This window comes from Nanorana parkeri, unplaced genomic scaffold (assembly GCF_000935625.1).
Source record: "Nanorana parkeri isolate BGI_ZX_2015 unplaced genomic scaffold, ASM93562v1 scaffold1351, whole genome shotgun sequence".
Taxonomy (NCBI): domain Eukaryota; kingdom Metazoa; phylum Chordata; class Amphibia; order Anura; family Dicroglossidae; genus Nanorana; species Nanorana parkeri.
In genome coordinates, this window is record NW_017307619.1 from 426,553 (window position 1) to 449,127 (window position 22,575).

Here is a 22,575-nt window from a genome sequence, read left to right on the forward strand (position 1 = left end):
ATATATATTTTGACAGAAGACATGTCTTATTTATTTTGTTGGAGGTAAATGATACATATGTTTGACATTTCAATATGACAAATAAACTTACCTTCATATACTCGTCTTGTAGAACTTTGATTATTGCCGCACAGGTTTCTGGTATGATCAAACCCAGGGCCTGTGGGGAAATTCCGGTGGTGAACTTGAGGTCCTCAAAACTACGTCCTGTGGCAAGGTAGCGTAGGGTAGCAATGAGCCTCTGATGGGGGGGAATTGCTTTGCCAGCACTCTATCTGCCTTCACAAGGTGAGGGGACACCAGTGTCAACAGGGTGCTGTAGGCATCATCAGACATCCTGAGGTAGTTCCTGAAGTCCTCAGGATTGTTCTCTTGCAATTCCTGGAGAAGAGCAACATGGGAGTAGCGGTCACGCATACGCAGCCAATTCTTCACCCAAATGCGCCTTGGAATTGGCCTGCGTTGACGATGAGTACGTATGGCAGCAACACCAACCATGATGATAAGCATTTCTGGCATATCGTGATCCATCATTTGCTTGCAACAAACAAGTGCGGGGGATGGTTGCTCTGAAGTCCTTAGCTTTTATCTCAATTGATGTCCAATGAACGCATCCTTGGCTGCGGGAACATGAGATAATTTCCGTTGTGCGACCATGATCGTACGACTACACCGGCTGGTCGTACGACGATCGTACGAAAAATAACGCAGCATTGTAGCGCGGTCGCCCTCTTGCCGTACGATTTTAAAAGGGTCGTACGGGAATAATCATGCGATAATCGTAAGGTGTGTGCCCAGCCTTAGTGTTCAATCAGGTTAAAGAAGATTTTTCACACTACCAGGCACCCAACTTTGAAGGCTCTCATGGTACTCTAAATCAATGTATTAAGAAGTCATGCAAATTGGAACCATTTGGAGTCTAGTTTGTATTTTCGGCATTATTTCTGCCTGCAACTTGACAGATATCCTTTTTTTTGACCTGCGCTTAATTTCCTAAACTACCTTAAATAATGCCAACTATTAGACATGTGCATTCATTCTCATCCGAATGTTGGCAATTTCAGACATTAGGATGCATCCAAATTTCTGAATGAAAGAAATAACAAATTCAAATGTATCAAAAATTGTAATAATGATAATTCAAATGCATTCAAATTGTGTCTGTCAGGAAAGGGAGTGCAAACCTGCTCCCCTCCCTCCTGCAACATAACAGGCCACATGCCCTCAATGAGGGGGGGGGCCCCTAGCAAACTGCCTTGTCCCCATGTTGATGCTCTGATAGGCTGCTGCTTGGATTAAAGGTCTGGTAAGGGATTTTTGGGGGACCCACCTATTTTTCTTTTGGGGCATGGAGTCCCCCCTAAAATTCCTACCAAACCTAAAAAGTATTATGAATTTGGAGGGGAACCCCACGCTGCTTTTTTTCACATTTAACATAGTAAACTCCATCCAAATAGATTTGTATAGATCCAAATTCCCAAAAAAAAAACAACATTTTTGGACATGCACATGTCTATCATAACAGTGTGTTGCATTGAATGTGGGGGCTGCCACTGCCAACTTCCTTCAGAAAATTCCAGATGCCTGGCCATTATACTAACCCTATGGTATCATTAGTTTTGAATCATTGACCTGGAACAAGCATGCCCATTAGGATTGAAGTCAGATATCCTTAAGTTCCTGCTTTTTCAGTGTAAGAATCTCAAAGTATTGATGCAAGATGGTTACCATCACAGCCAGACAAGCTGCAGATAGAGAGATGAGCATTGGTAGCCTCCATGTTTCTTTCATGGCAAATTATATTAAGGAAAAAGTGATTTTAGTAGCAGCTACAGAAAAGCTGATTTTGTTGCTAAGAAACATTGGGTTACAGTCAATAAAGGTCAGTGTTACATTGTTTACATTGATTTGTAGCTTTGTCACTGAGTGACTAACATTTTGCCGCATTTAGAGCTGCCTATGCAGTTACTATAACACCTGCGTAGCCAGCTACAGATCTCCTGCTTCAGATCTCTGCTACAAAGTTGGCAACACCATGGAGAACTCTTTATTGAAGAAGATCGCATGTATCTATGGACACTCTGTGAAAATACTTCTTGGCCAACCAGTATCTGGGGGAGAATCAACCAGCCAGGTTGGATTTTTCTAGCCAGGTACTGCTGTTTGCCAGAAGAATGTCGGCATCACCGGCGGCTACAATTTTTTTCATATTAGTTTGTGCATAGCTCCCAACTTTTCCCCATTTGGAGGGACTGTTCCTCCTTTTGAACCAAATTTCTCAGGACCCTCTTTCTTCCTCGGCCATCCCTCTTTTTGGTCTGAGGTACAGATTGCTATGAAAATTTAATTTTTAAAGGAGAACTATGAGGTGAGTGACTTTCACTCAACCTCATAGTTCGAGCCGACCTGTGACAATGAAACTGTCACACGTTGGCTTAATAGATCGGGAAGTGAGCGAACACATACCGTCGCTCGCTCACTTCTCGATCATGTCCCTGCAAAGAGCCGTGACTGTCACTCACGGCTCCCTGCAGGGATTCCTCCCCTCTCTGATCCTCCAGCCCTGACTGGCGGAACGGACGGGGAGGGTGTGGGTACAGCTGGCTCTGCCTCTAGATAGGCAGAGCCAGCTGTCACTCACGCAGCTGGGTGGATCTTGACAGTAATGTCGGGATCCGTCCCGGCTGCGGCGGTCTCAGCTGTAGCTCGCTATATATACTGAGCTTTGGGTCACGGGAGGACACTAGTATATGTCCTCCCGTGACCCTTAAGAGAACTATGGGGAAAAACACTTACCCCATAGTTCTCCTTTAACCATCAAAAGTGTAACCTTTTATCTAACCTTTTAAATTATTCAATTTTTAAAACTAAAATAAAAGTGATTGAAGAAAAAAAACAATTTATGAAGTAACAAGTTATTTATTGTGCATAATTCCTCATGGCCCACGTTACTGGGGAAATAGCAGGGATCTTTGCTTTGCCTACATACTTCATGCTATAATATGTCCCTTTTTCCCGTCTCAGAAATTTAGGAGGTATAGTTTGTGTGTACCAAAGCATGTATGCAGCTGCCACCTATCTCTACATTTTGTGATTTGGCCTTGGCAACATTGTCCCAGGTAGCAGCAGGTATAAACAGTAGGCTGTAGGGATGCAAGGGATGCAACATTTGTGCCAGCAGCAGGCTGCATTTTGTTTAGTTCCACAAAGCAAATGCTTCAGTAAGCACTTGAGCATTGAGGTGTTTAACGTTTGGCCTCCCCAACAAGGGAGTACAAAGAGGGTGTTAGGAAAAATTGCCAAGTAGTCTGTTGAATATGCCTTTTGGGGTTTGAAAGGTCACTTTCTCGGCCAACATGGTATGCTCTTTGCCCCTGAGCATAGCCAATATTCATGAATCTGTAATCTAAAGAATATAGTCGGCATATTACATTTGGTAAAACATCTTTTCTGTACATTTAATGGGAATGTTGCTGTTGCTATTGCTCTTTGCTATGTAATAGGCAAATCTATAGCAGGAAGTTGCTAGTGCCACTTAAATCTACATTTTCCAAAGCACAGTGGTTTCAGAATTTAAGTACATCAGTAAATTTGAGGGTTCTGTTTGTTTTTGTTTTATGTTTTACAGCACAACAAACTTCTGCGTCAGCAGAAAATAATGTAACAGGCAAGTAGAACTTCTGTAACGTATTACAATTTGTCTTGTAGTAAATTTCTGCTTATATAAATGTATAAACATTTACATTTTATTTTTGTAAACTTGTCTTCGCATATTGGTATACCTGACTGATATACTTGTGATTCTCATCTTTTAGATAAGCATTTGAAAACTAGCAAATCTGACTCAAGTATCTCCAGACAAATGGTGGCTATGTTTGATTATAACCCAAGAGAAAGTTCTCCGAATATGGATGTGGAGGTATGGATTATTTGCTATAATCTGATAAAAATATATATGATTTGCTGCAGTGTTGTTGTTGCTACAGTGGTATTGTCTTTTGTCAGCATAATACACAGTAACTTCAGAAGAAAGCTACACTTGTGAAAGCAAGGTTTGGTTCTGAGCCCAACAAACTGTGTTTACCAGTTTAAAAAAAAAAAGATGATAATTTAGCACATTCTTAATAAGTGCCAAAGTTTAATGTGCAACTATGGGTAAAATTAAAAATGACATCTGATGCAGTGTATTGGTTGCATTACAACAGCAGTGTTTGTTCTTCTGAGTCCCCCATAACAAAGTTTTATTGCTTATGGATCTTGCCAGTAGATCAGTTATACCACTTCCTGTATTAGAGTAGTAATGCTGTTGCTCTGATCTTTTAAAAAAAAACATTTAAACCTACATGTATACCAAAGACTACCCTGTCCCCAAAGGGGACAATGCTGCTCTGCAATTTCACCTTAGAATGAACAACGTTTTCACCCTATTACAGGAAGTGCAAAATAGTGGATCTATTGGGAGGATCAAAAGGTAATATTACTGTTACAGGTGGAATGTAGGAAAACAAAAAAATTGAGTTGTCACCACACATCTGTCTCATTGTCAATGGTCATCGGAACAAATAGAGGGGTGAGCCTTTCCAAATCTGTCCAAAACTAAAAGAAATGTTTGCCTATACATACATTTCAAGGTTAGGGGCTTATTTATATAGTTCCCACCTAATCCTGGTTAATTTGCTAACATTATTCACTAGTGCATTTTGGTATGTAAATACTAGTAAAAAAAATACCTTAATCTTAACTTAACCTCATATCTAAACTCCAAATATCCACACTCCAGGTCTCCTGTTCATTATCTCCTGCAGATTATGGTGGAATAAAGTCTCTCCATTCCTAAATTTAACCTTAGAAAATAGGAATTCCAGCCAAGCATTAGTTTAATTCGTGCAGGAAATTCTGAGGCAACACCTTCCTTATGTTCCCTCTACCAACACTGCCACTTACAGTAGTTGGTATAATACCCATTATGATGAATAAAGTAACGATTACATTACTCATTAAAATAGTTACTATACCAAATACAGTGCAGTGCTATTATAGGAAATCCCCAGGAGACACATTCTCAGAGTTCCTGGTACCCGTGAAAACTTTTACTTGGCTGGTATTCCTGTCATTTAGTAACTGGATGCTAATAGTCAAAGTCCCTTTAGGGGAGCTATGAAAAGGAGACCCTGTACAGAAAATTGTCTTGAACAGAACAAATAAAACCCCAAGGGAACACAAGGAGTTGCTAAATTATGAGACTAGTAAAAAAAAAAAAATGAAGAAGCCATGCATAAACAAGAACTAACTAAGTACAAAACATGGCAGGAAATTGCTAGGAAACTCAGATACACAGCATGCACTGTCCTTCCAAAGCCTGACCAAAAGAGAAGAAATAAACACCTTTTGTGTTAACCAAGCAAATCCTTGCTTTGATGTGTGAAAGGAAACAAGAAACAGCTCAAAGTAAGATTAGAGAAATATATACGAAACAATGTCAACAAGCAAAACAGAAAGAAATACATGATCGATGTGATGAAATAATCAGACTAGAAGCGTGTTCTCCTTGTGTGGATTTTCCTACCGGTACTCCGGTTTCCTCCCACACTCCAAAGACATGCTGGAAGGTTAATTGCCTCCTGCCTAAAAAAAATGGCCATGTGTGATAGGGACCTTAGACTCTAAGCTCCTTGAGGGTGGGGACTGATGTGAATGTGTATTATGTAAAGCGCTGTGTAACTTGATGGCGCTATATGAATACCTGTAATAAGGAAATTTTAAATTTAGAAATCGATAGAAAGCAATGATAGATGATAGTGATGGAACAAATTAGAAGAGATACGTGAAACTGAAAATCTGTACATGGAACTTAAGAAGATAGCACCAAAGCCAAAATTTAACAATGGAAATGGAGTTGAAAAGATGGAAGATGAAATGGTATTAACCACAGAGAGTGGGATACACTGCAAATGGAAAGAATACACAGAAGAACTATATGAAAGTAGAATATCCAAGAGAAATGTCCCACAACTTGAGATAATGAATACACCGAGAACACAACGAACAAATGACATCAGCAAGCAACAGAAAACATCTATGCTTCATTAACTTTCTCAAAGCATTTAAACGAGTTGAGCATGACATCCTCATTAAACACTCCTGAAAAGGGGGGAATGGGAAAAGGAAGTCTGTCTCAAAGCCACTATCTGTAACATTCAGCAAGGGTTTCTGAAGATGGATACCAAATGCAAGCATGATATAACTGTAGAAAGAGGCATATGCCAAGGATGTGTTTTATCTCCTCTGCCTAGTACCTATACAGACAAAGGGTTTCAAAGTACACAATATTGCCAAAAGTATTGGGACACCCCTCCAAATCATTGGATTCAGGTGTTCCAATCACCTTCATGGCCACAGGTGTATAAAATCAAGCACCTAGGCATGCAGACTGCTTCTACAAACATTTGTGAAATAATGGGTCGCTCTCAGGAGCTCAGCTACTAAATATTCCACGGTCAACTGTTAGTGGTATTAAAACAAATTGGAAGCAACTGGGAACAACAGCAACTCAGCCACGAAGCGGTAGGCCACGTAAAATGACAGAGCTCGATCAGCGCACATTGTCTGCAGAGTGAATAGCTACAGACCTCCAAACTTCATGTGGCCTTCAGATTGGCACAACAACAGTGCGTAGAGAGCTTCATGGAATGGGTTTCCATGGCCGAGCAGCTGCATCCAAGCCTTACATTACCAAGTGCAATGCAAAGCGTCCAATGCAGTGGTGTAAAGCACGCCGCCACTGGACTCTAGAGAAGTGGAGATGTGTTCTCTGGATTGACGAAATCTGCCTCTGTCTGGCAATCCTATGGACTTGTTTGGCGGTTGCCAGGAGAACGGTACTTGCCTGACTGCATTGTGCCAAGTGTAAAGTTTGGTGGAGGGGGGATTATGGTGTGTGGTTGTTTTTCAGGGGTTGGGTTTGGCCCCTTTGTTCCAGTGAAGGGAACTCTTAAGGCATCAGCATACCAAGACATTTTGGACAATTTAATGCTCCCAATTTTGTGTGAACAGTTTGGGGATGGCCCCTTCCTGTTCCAACATGACTGCACACCAGTGCACAAAGCAAGGTCCATAAAGACCTGGATGAGCGAGTTTGGGTTGGAGGAACTTGACTGGCCTGCACAGAGTCCTGACCAACCCGATAGAACACCGCTGGGATGAATTAGAGCGGAGACTGCGTGCCAGGCCTTCTCGTCCAACATCAGTACCTGACCTCATTCCCATAGACACATTCCTAAACCTTGTGGACAGCCTTCCCAGAAGAGTGGAAGCTGTTATAGCTGCAAAGGGTGGGCCAACTCAATATTGAACCCTACGGACTGGCGGCCGCCATCACATCCTCCAGTGGACTGGCAGAAAATACTTACCGCTTGGAAACATTGGAGAGCGTAGCCCCCACACCAGAGAAGCCTAGGTAAAACGTGCTACACGCACCTGCCTATCCAACGACAACTCAATATTGAACCCTACGGACTAAAACTGGGATGCCATTAAAGTTCATGTGCATGTAAAGGCAGGTGTCCCAATACTTTTGGCAATATAGTGTATTTGTGATGGTTTAGTTCAATTCCAACATATGAATCCAAAATTGTATCTTAGAGATGAAGCAAAACCATATCTGTTGGAAGTAATATTGAAGAGAAAATCTAAATGTTTTGGGCCATATCGCAAGATACTTGGCTAGAGAGGAGCTATGCAAGACTGTGGAAGAGAGTAAGGTAAAGAAAGGGAAAGGGAGATAAACAACATGGCAGATAGAGGACATTCAGGAAATAACAGGCAGCTGTGATGTAATGCAGAACATTAACCTGGCAAAAGACAACATTGGGTTGAAAGTGAAGGTGGAAGCAAGGTTCTAGGTTTAAAGTTCACCAAAGACTGCATGTGAGCATGGCAGTAATAATGGTACCTTATGTCGTTATTTATATATACAGTAATGTATATGTAACACATTTATTTCCTGCTTGCACTTAAGAATAGCTAAGCGGTCAGATACACATAAACCCCTAGAGGTGCCAAACAGCCTTCTCAGCACTGGTGTTTGAGAAGAGTACGCAAACTCTCAAAATGTTAAAGGACAATGGACCACATGTTTATTTGGGTATTTCATCATTCAAATGCACGTCACATATAATGTGCCCTATGTGACCCATTGTCAGAGGTTAGGTTTAGGTTAAAGTGGAATGGAGTTTAAAAGTGAGAATTTGCTATGTTATAGGGAACATTCAGAAATGTTTGTTGTGTCTAAGCAGTACCCTGAAAATCTACCTGTGCCTACATCCTCATAGCTTTATGCAGTCTGAGCTGTTTTTGACTAGTCTTCTGATATTTGGAGTGAGATTTGGTGATACCATTAGTGTGCTGCTCAATATTCTTGCTGGAGACTCTAAAACATGAAAACAAAATCTCTGCCTCTACCAAGATGTCTCTGTTTGTAGATACCTACAAACAGAGACACAGAGCAAGCCAAGGTATTGTAAGTCAGTAATGGAGAAAGATCAGCTAGAGGGAGATCACAGGCAACACTAGTGACTGGTCCTTTGCCAGTTCAGTTACTCTTCAAGGGTTAAGTTTAGGATGATGCTGGAGTTAAATTTATTTTTTTGCTTTCTGGGATGTCATTCGTATATAACATGTACCACAATTTTGTGAGCCAACATGTCTGGTGATGAAACTCATGCATGAAAAACAACCATCCTAGTTTTCAAAAGCTGGAAATTACTGGTTAGAAATTAATTTTGGAATAGGAGATGGTGTACTAGAATTGCAAAATAAATAACATAAGACATTTAGTAAGATCAGCTTTTAATGCAAAAATACTCAAGATGAATAAGTGAACTATAAACACAGAAGGATCAAGAGTAGGGATGTTCATATACCAAGTGCCGTACGTGGTACAAGTACAGATACTTTTCAGCTCCGAAACTAGACTAGAGGAAACCTCAAAAGTTAGGAGGCAGCTGTGATTTTTAGGGAGCATTGGCTACGAGGCTCATGGGATTTCTGCATCCCTGTTTTAATGTATGATTTGTTATATAAATATATTGGAGATGCACTGATACCATTTTTTCTAGTACAAGTACTGATACCTTTCCAAGTACTCACAGATACCAATTACTGATGTTTAGTGTCACTTTTTCTCTAAAACAATACAGACAAATGGGTTATACAATTATGGGTATGCCGCTAGGGAAGTCAGAAATGGAGAAGGATTTGGGGGTCATTGTAGACCACAAACTGAAAGGTAGTTTGCAGTGCCAGGCTGCTGTAAACAAAGCTAGCAGGGTCTTGTCCTGTATTAAAAAGGGGATGTATTGCAGGGACAAGTCTATAATTTTGCCACTTTATAGATCATTGGTTCGACCTCATCTGGAGTACGCGGTCCAGTTCTGGTCACCAGTACTAAGAAAAGATGTCCTTGAGTTGGAAAAAGTCCAGCGGAGGGCAACCAAACTAATTAGGGGTATGGAGGACCAGAGCTACGAGACAAGGCTACTAAATTTAAACATGTTCACATTGGAGGTGAGGAGTTTAAGGGGGGATATGATCTCCATGTACAAAATGTTCAATGGTGGTAGCAACATTAGCGATAAACTGTTTAAAATTAACTCCATTACAAAAACTAGAGGCCACCACCTAAAATTGGTGGAAAAAAAATTCCAGCACAAGGGGCGAAGGGGGTTCTTCACAGTAAGATCAGTTAGGGTCTGGAACTCACTGCCACAGACAGTGATTTCAGCAAAGAATGTGGAATTTTTCAAGAAACTTTTGGACGATTTCTTAAGGGACCGTAATATACAGGGGTACAGGTACTCCTAGAATGAGATCCTAATAGGTTGGACTTGATGGACTAATGTCTTTATTCAACCTCAAATACTATGTAACTATGTAACCAATGATTTCAACCGCTGCAACCCTGGTGGTTCTAGTGAAAATACCAAATATCTGAACTGGTATCTGAACAACCCTAATTAGGAGTATTCGATGATACAGGGGACTAAGAGAATAGGAGAAAGATATACTGAACAGGAAATTATAATGAAATGGCTAAAAGATTCAATTGACTGAAAGGAGGAAATGAGGACTTTACTGAGCTGAAATGGGGAAGGAAGGGTGAAAGTGGTTAGATTACAAATTCACTGAGCTAAATGTGAGTAAACGAGTATTCCCACAATCCAGCTCGCATGTTCAGATTGGCTTATTATTCCATTCAATTTGTAAGGACTACTGCTTTGAACAACGAGTGGATTGGAACATGGCTGTTTAAAGTAGGGTATACACGGATAGTTTTTTGCACGAACGTTTGTATGAAAAATCGCAGAATGTTCGATATTGGCATCAGAATCTTGCCGATTTGTCATTTGAAATTTCGTTTAATTTTCATTTTTATTTTGGAATGAATGTAGTTTCCGAACAAAAAACACATTCACTGTTAGAAATTCGTTTTTATTCGAAAATTTTCGGGAACATTGTATTTTTCCTATGTTGATTTGCACCGTGCTAATTGATATTTGAACGAATGTTCCAAAATTTACTTTTCATACCAAATTCTAACCGTGTATATCCTACTTTAAAGAGTATGGCCACCCAAAACATCTTTTTTCTTTTGGATAGAGTAGGACAAGGATTTGAACTCCTCTCAGCTTTATATTGCCTGTTTCAATGTTGATTTTTATTTCCTGTCTGGTAAAACTGGTGCACTTGTGAAAGTAAGGCCCCATACACACTAGCATGTTCCGCCTGTTGCAATAAGGCAAGCATTTCTATAAATAGGCTGCCTCATATGCCACAAGAGACCAAAAATCATACATGCGGTTTTTGGCAGTGCACAACAGTGCATTGGGCTGGAATGCAGGTGTGCTGAAAAGATGCTATATTTTCATGTGACTGGGCCCAGAGTGAGGGGAGGGGGGACAGAGCACTGGATAGCGGTAAAACACTAAAGGGATCTTACTCTCTCTACTGTGTTCATTAGCAAAAGAAACACCCTTTTAACTTTTACTATCGGTGAGTAAATGGATAAAAGGTTTCCATAACCCATTAGTAGATCACCAGGGACAACTGCCCCTCCCCTTCCACACATTCAACCACATCCAACCCAGCATATGACTTTGTGAAAGATTCCAGTGCCTGTCAGTACTGGGCTGTTTTTGTTTTGTTTTTTAAATAATTTATAATAATACAAATAATCTATTTGCTACTTTTTACTGTCCAACAGGCAGAGTTGAGCTTCACTGCTGGGAACATGATAACTGTGTTTGGACCAATGGATGAAGATGGATTCTTTTATGTGCGTGCTGACTGTATCATGTTTAGTGCTGTAATTTTTCTTGTGTATTTAGTGTTTAAAGAGTAGCTGCGTCTCTGTGCCATTATATTTTGAGTGATGTCAATAACATTCAGAAACATAATGTATGAACATAGGGTATTGTTTTGCAATAAAATATCAACAGCTGAAATAATATTCCTTTTGCATATTAGTGAAGTGCAGCAGGGGATATTGGTCCCATGTATGAAGTGTCAGTTCTAACAACAGAATGAGGGATGTTAGTAGATGTTCTGCCTTGATACATCAACAAAGACATTGTGTATCCTATTCCCAACCTTGGAACCTTTTTATTAAATGTTTATTAACTTTTCATATGTGCCAAAATTGTAGCTCCACCATGTCGGCTCTTGGCTGATGTATAGATTTTCGATCGGAAATTTTTGTTGCTGCCAAGAACCCTTGTTCGATTCTAGCTAAAATAGCCCATCATGCACAGACCAATGTTGATTTCGATAATCGTTTGTTAGCAATACTAACGCACTGAATTTCCTCAATCGACCAAACGGATTTTAGTTTGTGCATATGCAGTGTTCTTGTTGCGATTTTTTTTTTCTTTCTCCCACACGAAAACACAGCTAATCCATCGATTTTTCGTTCGAGTCGAAAAAAGATTTCCATCCTCAGCCTTCAAGAAAATTTGGCCAGAAGTACAGTAAAAAAAAGAATCGTTTGGGTTCTCATCAACTGATCAATTATCGTTTGAAAGACCATCTGTGGACGATTTCCAAACTAAAATCAATAGGTGTATGGGCAGCTTTAGGGATTAGTGATGTAGCCTGGGAAGGTACCATCAGCAATTCATTGCTGGGAAATCTCATCTGTAAACTGCAAAATCTTGAGAGATATCAGGGAAAATCATTTTTCCCCTGAGATGATGTGCATTGTCACATGTCCTAGTCATATGTGCCAGAGTTCTAGGAAGTAAGGGGAGCTACGGTATATTAATCTGCCATTAGTTAAAAAAAAAGGTCAGCATGAGAACAAAAAAAATAAGGTATGTAAAAAATAAAAAGCCTGTGATTCTCTTTAAATATCTGTTTGTAGATTGACATTACTAAACATTTCTAAATATGACTTTGTTGTAATTTTAATGATGAGGGTAAAGTTCCTCTTTAAGGATATTGACAGTTATGAATTGTATGTCACATCACACATGCCTGTGTGTTTCTAGGAGACTCCTTTGCTGGATGTAAGGGTCACAAGATATTGTATTCTCATATATGTGGGTGCTTGACAGCATGTTTAAAATAGAAAAGCAAGTGCAACATCCAAAATTGAACACATGCTTATCTGGGTTGGATAGCGCACTTATTGACCTAGCCAGACAGCAAACAGGGAAATATTTATTTTTTCTGTATTTATCATGTTTTGGCATGCACACTACATATCCTTACTGTAACCTCTCCATTTAATACGAACAGGGGGAGCTCAATGGGCAGAGAGGATTTGTCCCATCCAATTACTTAGAAGTTTCTCAGACTCAAACTGAAGAACCGCAGTCACAAGGAACAGTTCATGCAAGAGGAGATAAGGAGGTGAGGACATCTGGAATTGCCTTAATTAAACTTCCTGAAAAGCTGCATTCTGAAACCGTTTTAGGAGCACTGTTAATATGATTGTGTAACACCATGAAAGGAGTGTTGGCCAAGATGTCAGCATTGTGTTGCAGCATTATATTATGTCACCCTGAGGCTGGAGTTATGCATTCCTTACATTTCGATATAAAAGTATCTAGGGACCCAGAGGCATTACTGAATTATTTCCCCTAATGTCGTACTTATATTTGATCTGGTCTAAGGTACAAATTATTCATGGAAAGGTAACTTTGCCGAGGGTCAAATAGTTATTAAAACAGAAAATGAAATGTGCAGGACAAAGTACTGAGCTCAGAGTAAAGCAGCAGTTATGGTTGGGTCTAGGAGCAGTTGCACCCCTTGTAGAAAATCTCTAGTATCTATATTATCATACATAAAGCAAAACAGTACTAATTTATTTGCAAACTGCTGCTTGCAATTGAAAGACCCGGTCATTTTTCTGGCTGAAAAATAAAGGTTTTCTTAACATTTAGTTTGCCCAGATCACTGAGATTATACAAATGATATACAACATCAGTAAAGTTCAGTAACTGTTTTTTTCTGGCATTTAGGTGGCCTGTTACAGTGACCTGGGCTAGTTTGGTGTAAAATCTACCAAACGGTCATCTACGAATATTATAGTTTGGGAGCCAATTAATTTTGATTTAGATACTATTTTAAAATGTGCTTGTGTGTGTCACGTTTTGTCTAGTGCTATTGCTTTTTGACTTATAAAGGCTTTTAGCACTAAGTATCCTCACACATACAATAACAGCCTCTCTGTTTAAGGATTACGATTTGCCATGGAAACATTCTGTAACATACTCTTTCTATTTACCACAAATTAATGCAATCTCATTTTAGTGACTGGAAGCTGTGCCCAAAAAAAAGCGAGCAGAGGGCAAAGGCCTAGTCACCAGCATTGCCTGTTGTCTTCCTGCAGCTGATCCTTCTTCATTGTTGACCTACAAAGCCTTGTTTGCACTGTCTCTGTGTGCTGGCAGCCATCTTGATAGAGGCGTCCTAATGTCAGAGCCTCCAGCTGAGCAGTGCTGTAGTTATCACCAAATCTCACTATGTCTCCTAAAATTAGCAGTCAGAGGCAGCAGTGCCTTAAATCTCAAACTAAATATACAGCTATGAGGATGTAAGCACAGGAGTGCCCAGGCATACTCGCATACCAGGTAGTGCACTGCTATTTTGTAGGCTGACAACAAGAAAGAAGGTAGATTTTTCAGGGTTCTACTTGGGCACAACAAACATTTCTAGATGTTGCCTATAACATAGCAAGTATTCACCTTTTCAGTTCAGGTCCAACTTAAATATCTCTTAATTTAATATAATTGAAATATTGTTAACCAGAGGGGGGCTTATTAAAAGAGAACTATGTCCAAACCTTGTTTTGGCTATAGGTCTCTTGGATCACAGTAGGACATTAACTTATGTCCAAACCTTGTTTTGGCTATAGGTCTCTTGGATCACAGTAGGACATTAACTTATGTCCAAACCTTGTTTTGGCTATAGGTCTCTTGGATCACAGGAGGACATTAACTTATGTCCTCCTGTGACTCAAACCTCAGCATATAGCAGGCTGTTGCCCGCCATATGCTGACAGCGCACAGCTGTAATGTTGCACGTTGTCTCTAACTATGGGGTTGAGTGTATTTCACTCTCCCCATAATTCGCCTTTAAATGATTTATATTTGCTTTTATTTGCTATTCCTCCTAGTAAGCCTCTGTTGTTCTATTTAAGTATATTTAGTGACCAGTCCTATCAGTAATGGTGCAGCAGTGGATATCTGTGTAATTATGCTGCTTTTAGTATAATTTTTGTATCATCTTTTTGTCTGTGCCTGTATGTTTCATTTGTGGGATCCTCAGAAGTTGCGAAGAAGAACCAAGTGATAGATTTAGACAGAGAAAGGGACAGACAGACATGTAAGTGAGATCTCCTTTCCCAGCACTAGAAGAAGTATAGATGTTTGCACTCCTTTCCCTTCATGTGTTGTAGATGAAATAGCTCTATTATGAAAACCCTTTTGTCTTCCTTATGTCAGTGATTTGTAATAATCCAGTAGCTACTTCTAAATATAGAGATGTACTATGTATACCAAGTTGAATCTCCTAAATTTCCTAATATATTCAAAAGTAGAGAGACTTGGGAGATACCATTTTACCTAATAAACCTGATAGTAAATGCCCAGCCACTTTAGAGCCTTACAATGACCTTATGCTGCATCTGCTGCCCAGGTCCTTTTAACCTCATGTAGGTATTCTGATTCAGCAAAAGCCACTGAGCATCCACTTACAGGTCCCCCATGTAAAAATGGCATTTACACAGAAGTCTTTTATTTAATTTGAAAAAGCTTGTGTACAGGTGAAACTCGAATAATTAGAATATCGTGCAAAAGTAATTGCAGTAAGTGCTGCAAAAGGGGCCCAAACCAAGTACTGAGTACATATGCATGCTTGTACTTTTCAGAGGTCCGATATTGTTCTATGTACAATCCTTGTTTTATTGATTGCATGTAATAATCTACTTTTTTGAGGTTGTGGATTTGCGGTTCTTGGGGTTTTCATGAGCTGTAGGCCATAATCATCACAATTATGACAAATCACGGCTTGAATTATCTTGCTTTGCATGTAATGAGTCTATCTCATATATTAGTTTCACCTTTTAGGTTGCATTAGTGAAATAAATGAACTTTGCACGATATTCTAATCGAGTTTCACCTGTATTTCCCTTTTCTTATGTACCTCTCCCTAGTACTCCACTGTTGCCACTTAATGTAATCATCATCATTTAATAAAGAGGAAGATTGGCATGTATGAACATGTATTCAATGTATAAGTAAAGTGAAATTACTCTATTTTACAGACGCATTACCCTAAACAGAAAATAGAGGCAAATGCCTGGCTTTAGTGAATGTTCATGTTGAACCTTACATTGTTGCAGCTGGTCAAATATCAAATACTTCTAGCGCAGTGATATTCTGTTTCGGAAATGCCTGGCTTTGCCCCACAGTGCTAATAAAGATGCATAGGTTTCTGACAACTGACAAAATAGTTTCATTTCTAGATATATAATAACTGAATCCAAAATGGTCTTCACGTTTTTTCGGTTTGGTCCTAAGGGTTTAATTGTGGAAACGTAGCAAGTGACCAAGACCCTTTTAATGCAAAGTATTAGTTAAAACTGCATTTTATTAGTGAAATCTTTAGAACTGTAATTTAGTATCTTTAGTACTATAATTTGTTATAATTGGTACTCTTGCTTTTAAACTAATTGTTTCTTTGCTTTTCTGTAGTTTAGCTGTGATGTTGCTGTTGACTATCCATACTCCCCTCCGAATGATTCACTAACTTGTGACCAACCTAATGAACCTAAGGAGCCTAAGGAGCCTTCTGAAAAATCTGATATATGTCAAGAGATCTCTTCTACCAAGAAAAAAAAAAGTTTCTTCTTTAAAGGGAGAAAGCTCTTTAAAAAGTTAGGTTCCTCTGGAAAGCACTTGTAAAAAAATAAATAAATAAAAAGGCCGGGCCTGTCCAAGCTGTCATACAGCAATAATACACTTCTTGATGTGGAAGGCGCTATGAGCTGTTGTCTGTTACCATCCATCTGCTGGCCCATCTGGAATTGGTCGGCTTTGCCACTTGTATATATTATTTACTGTTATATGGTCTGTGAGCAGTTTCTTGTTGTCTGTGACAGCAAGAGATCATTATGAATGTACCTGACTGGTGTCTGAAAACATAGTAAGGACAGGAAGTAGACCTTAAGCACTGATAAACGAAGAGCTACAATGGGGAGCCAGAAGCCTGGATTTTTTGAGCTCTTCTCAGCTGTGTTCTTATTTGGTTCCCGCAGTTTGTCACTTGGGGACTTAAGTGACCATGCCTTTTAGGACAACGTGGAATGTTTGCACTATGTTTTCTCCCTGGCTTTGTATGCCATGTTGCGGGAAGTGCTGTGCAGGAAGTCCTATTTCTGCAACACCTACTCAACGCCAAACTAGCAACCTCGGCAAGACTGGATAGCGCTTCTCCTAAGGAATATAGCTTTGTTATGTTGTGTGCATGTTGGAAAAAAAAATGAATGTTCATTTGCCTTATTTTATCTGGTTTGATATTTTAATTGTTTACAAATGTTCTATCTGCTGTGAGCAGATATGGGAGGAATTGGTTATAAGCCAGAGTCATGTGTATGTGTGTGTATATATAGCGACTCAAAGAGCATCCTATTTCCATTGTCCCTGTCGCTGACATCCTCTCCCAGCATCAGAGCCATTATTCTGTGGAATTGTGACCAGCATTTTGTACCACACGGCCAGCATTTTGATGCTTTCAGTGTCCATGTTATTTATTTTTGCATGTTTGAAACAAAAATTGTTTCGAAGGTTTGGGTTTTTACCCATGCTATGTTTAGAAGCATTAAGTGACATCCATTGGTGTTGCAATGTTCATTGTTTACAAATGCAAAGACATTTTATTATAATAAAGTTTATTTTCACTACACTTAACGTTTGCAGTCATATTAATGCATTTTGCAGAGTGCACATCGCACTGTAAAATGTAAGACTGTTCGGAGAAGCTAAGGGTACTTTATTTATAATATACTTTATGGTATCTTTGCATCGAGGTAAGTGCTTGACTTTAATTGTATCCAATGTTTTATAGCTCTAAAAAGACAAATACTTGAGATATGCACAGTATATGAACATACTAACATACATATTTATTTAAATATTTACCTTTCTGATTAACCTGTCTGCGCTCCCATTGCGATCAGTCAGCTTTAAAATGGTAAGTATTCCAGACAGTGGAAAGCTTGGTCAGAGGATTATATAACTGTCCGTAAAAACGTTAACAAATAAATAAGCTGAAATCTGGAATAAGCAAATAATATCTAAATACAAGGGGCATGTGTACTATTACTTGACTCTTGGCATACTTTATGTATTTCTGCCAGATACTGTATGTGCAGTAATCCATTGTGAAACTATTCTTCTGTTTTGGTGCTTCCAATAATACAGACCAGTCACTGTTGCTCTTTCCCCTTGTACAGGGTGACTGGTCTTGTCTCCACCACTCTTGTAGTTTTCTGCAGTCAGCCTATAGTGGGTGGGCCTGCTGGATCCCTCCAACAGCTCTGCTCTTTGATCAGGCTATGTACAGTACAGTAATGGTGTCACTGCTACATTTATATGGTATTAAATGGATATGCAAAGGGATTTGATGCATACAAGGTGGATTTATATCATTTTTGGCTATTGATCAATTTATTTATATGAAAGTTTTTGTGCACAGAGTTTAGCATTAAGGGGCAGCTGTCTTTCGAGAAATGCATCACTGTTAATTTCCTCCTACAATTTTACAGACCTAGCTATATAATGAACAAGAGGTGGGTCCACTGATCAGTGTCTAAATGCTGAAGTATTGCTACTCAGGCAGTGGCGGACCTAAGGAACAAAGGGCCCTGGTGCAAGATTTTTTTTGCCCCCCCCCAACCAAAAAAAAAAAAAAACTCCCCAATCCACACCCCCTAAAGCAACCACAAGAAAAAAATAGATCAAAAAAAATATTTGAGCATATTTATTACAGAGAAATCAGCTGTTCCAGGGCAGATTGGTTCTCCTGCACATACCATCTGCGATGCCGATCTGCCCAGGAACAGCAGAGAAAGCTTTGAATTCTACAACTTTTGCCGGTCACACATTTTTACTCTGGAAACAAATGGGTGTGGCTACGTTAGAATGTGTGACCACGTGGCTGGTAACACATTCCACCGATAAAAAATGGGCATGATTACATTAGAAAGTGTGATGACGTCAGCGGTCACACATTCTAACGCAGTCGCAATCTGTGATGGAACACCGGACTGTGATAGGCTGAGCGGTGTGGGATGAGAGACGCTGGCTGCTCACAGTGCTCTCCTCCCGCAGCGCTGGGCCGTCTGACACTTTCTCTCCTCCTCTCTGGGATACAGAGCAGCGCCCAGCGGGGAGGAAAGAAAGCAGGGATGCGCCGCTGTATCGGCCAAAAAATGGCATTTAACCAAAAGTGCCATTTTCTGCCGCTGTTTCAACGGCCGATATATCTGTACATTACTAATATTACAGCAATGGAGAATGGCAAAGGATATAGAGAACTACACATCCCAGCAATACTTTATACAACTATAGCATTTCTGTATAAAGTACTGCTGAGATTTGTAGTCCTCTATAGAGGGTCCCATTCTGCATTGCTGCAGAATGGGACCCTCTATACAAAAACAAACACTACAAAAACCAGCTACAAATAATAATTGTTTTAATTAATTATTTACACTTACCTCTCTTCTGGCTGGTCTTCTGCTGTTTCCTGGTGGCGGATTCAGAAAAAAACAGATGTCTGTTTCCTGCTTACTGTGTAGTGTGTCCTCTGCCTGCCCTGTCTTCAATTTTTCACTGCTGTCCTTGGCACGCGCCTCGCGGCTTACTTCTCGCAGGGGTCGGCGGGCCTCATAATATCTGGGTACCCTAACCCGGAAGCAGCCGTGCACCTAGCCCCCTCCCCCAATTAATCGTAACGGACAACTAATTATCAGTATCAAGCTGCGCTGCGGCCGACGGTCCCCCCATCTTTGCGCCGCAAGTATCAGATGAACGTATGATCCGACACTCCCGGCGCAGAGACGGGGTGCCTGCCGGCCGCTGGATACCATCTGCACAGACGAGGGCTGTGCTGGGCCCCCCTGAGGCTGGAGGCCCTAGTCCGCCCGCACCGGCGGTAGTTCCGCCACTGCACTCAGGGCCTCCAGCTCCACCTATATTAGTACTACCCAAGGTGACAAATGCCCTCCTGCCCAGCAGCACATACCTCTTGTTTGCGCCCTACCCTTTCATTCTGCTGCAAAATAAGCCTGATGTAATGTCCAAGTCAGTTTAGTTGGAGCTATATGGGACTGGTGTCTCTCTCCCTGCCGCCATATGACAATGTTGGCTTATTAACAAGTACAAGTGTGACCACAGGTGAGGAAGGGACATGAAGGTTCCTCCATACACGGAAATGTTGTGTTTCAGTCCCAGCAGCTGAACCGAATGGCAAAGGAATAAAGGAAATGTATGTGCTGTTGGGTGTATGCGTGGGAGGAATAAAGCAAACCAGTTGCTTTCCCTTGCATGGGCAGAGCCCATGTTTGCTTGAGGTGGAACGTTTAACAGTGAAGTGGCCAGAAATGCGAATTGCCTGTTTTCTATGGCTTCAATACTCTGAGTCACTGAACAAGAATAAAGTGTGGAAAACTAGCATTTTAATAGATTTTCAGCAAAGGCAGGCTACCTGTAATTGAAGATTCCTGTAATTCCATCCAATTGTTTTAAACTATGGTTCCAAGTAGCAATGTCTTCTAGCCTGGATGTATTCCAACCTTTTGCAGGTATAAACTTGGTCCAAGTTTCTTTGGTGCACTGCTTTTTGGCACTAAAAGCAAATGAGAATACAAATGCTAGTACCTATGCCCCTGTCGTCTAACCTTTCTTTTTCACCCATGCCCTTGTGTGACAGTAATGTGGTCTGGGAACCCCAGTACTAATTACCTTGTCCCCTCAGTCTGCTGGAATAAGCCACTTCTGGATATAATGAAATCGGATATTGATTAAACATGCGTGTTTCTGGTTAAAGGATCTTCAAAAGAAAACCCTTCACATTCCAGTCTGCTAAGTAACTTTTTTTGTTTTTTAATTGGCTTTGCTTGGCTTTAAGTGGTTTCCGGTGCGTTTACATGTGTTTGTTTGCGCATTCTGGTGTGGGGGGAAAAAGCACGCTGCTGTACTTTTTATAAAAGCTCTGGAACTGAACTAGCCTCATTTAAAACCATTGAAATTACTGTGTGTGCATTTTTGATGCAGATAAAAAAAAACACACCGTCAGGAGATGGTGTGAACAAGCCTTACCAAAACTATGTAATACGAGGACAAACCATTCCGTTCCATTAGCACTACATACTTGATGGTAGATCTATACGAGATTGTACAATCAGATTGTATAGCCTATGGTCAGCTTTAGATCATCCTTTAAAAATAAGCAATATGTTCATCAGATGGGAAGGGGGGGGCGGGCGGAAAGGACAATTAAATAAACAAATAATTAAGCTTTAACCTAGCAGTAACTTCTCTGTACCAAGCTGAATATTTACAGTGCCTGTGCTGAGATCTTATGACAGCAATACAATATAATTTTTATCTCCATTATGGCAGGCTATTGGAATCCAACTACTGTAATCTTAAAAGTTTTAATATGGAAAGTGAATAATAATTTAACACGGACAGACACATAACCTGCAACCTTGTATGTCAATATTAAGTCTAATGCCAAGCTGTAATACAATTATGAAATATGCTCTACTCCTTCTTAGCTGATAAAGAATGGATTGCTTTGTTTTTTAGGCTCCCACAGTCTTCGTCGCTGCTGGTTCCTGTTGTAATGGTCTGTCCCCAGCATCATTATGCACAATGCAGGACGAGCGTGCTGACAGTACTGTTATTCCTGCATTGTACATAATGACGTAGGAGTGCCTGCCTATATTTGAGCATTAAATGAAAGTGGACCAGACTGATGGCTGGCTGGCTGTCTCAGGACTGTAGGTTAAAATAGGCTGTCCCTGTCTTGCCTTCCTTGTATAAAAAACATCAAGCAATAAATACCTTATCAGATTGGGCGGGGTATATTTATTTTCTTGTGGCCTAGAATTTAACTTAAGCTCTGTAATGCTTTCTAGCACTCTTCCTCTTTACCAACTTCTGTTATGTCACTTACCTAATCATTTGAGGTTAAATTGCTTGAGCATTTGAGGTTTAATTTAAGTTCCTTTTCACCATTTTGCTTCTTGAAAATTGAGAGCACAAAATTACCTAAGATATCTTTTTGAGATTAGCTAAGCATTGCAAAAAAAAATAGTTTCCCTTTTCCAAATATTAACTAAACTAACCACTGCTGCCAAGCTATGCACAACATATTCAAGACCCGTTCTCTGGAGTTATACTCTAGCATTAGATTTTAAAGTCCGATAAAAGTTGGACAAGACCCACTCTTAGGCCTGGTTCACACCTGGGCGTTTTACAGCGCGTTCCTACGCTCTGTAAAACGCTCAACATGTGAAAAACAATGATTGCCTATGGGCATGGTTCCAACCTGGGCGTTTTACAGCGCGTAGGAACGCACTGCAAAACGCCCTACGCCCAAAGAAGTACAGGAGCTTCTTTGGGGTGTATTTGCCACGCATATCCATTGGGATACATCCAGGTAGCCCTCGCGAATCGCAGTAAAAACGCACGACAAACGAGCATATTCGATACCCCTAGGTGTGAACCCAGCCTTAAAGTGACACTAAACTCAGGAGTTAAACCTTAAAAATGCATTCAAGTATCCCAACCATTAACAATACTGTAGCTTTGTGTACAACTTGGCTGTAGATCCTCAAATCATCTTTGAACGGGGGTGGACTGGCCAGGGGGGCAATTGAATCTGGGCCCCTCTGATGCCCTGCAGGCATGGGCGGTCCTGCCATGGTATACGGTTCCTGGAGGTCCCAGCATGGATGCTCTGGGCTTTCAGGCATGTGGGCAGCGGTGCGCTCCACTCGCTGCA

The 22,575-nt window shown here is 40.4% G+C and overlaps 1 protein-coding gene across 1 annotated transcript in view; it reads left to right on the forward strand.

Moving 5' to 3' along the window:
- Window positions 1-17,463, forward strand: part of TSPOAP1 (TSPO associated protein 1) — a 130,468-nt gene extending 113,005 nt beyond the window's left edge. Inside the window, 4 exon segments of the mRNA XM_018569541.1 lie at window positions 3,816-3,919; window positions 11,261-11,332; window positions 12,793-12,906; window positions 16,254-17,463. Coding sequence (XP_018425043.1) covers window positions 3,816-3,919; window positions 11,261-11,332; window positions 12,793-12,906; window positions 16,254-16,463 — 500 coding nt within the window. The 3' untranslated portion in view covers window positions 16,464-17,463.
- The last annotated feature ends 5,112 nt before the right edge of the window (window positions 17,464-22,575 follow it).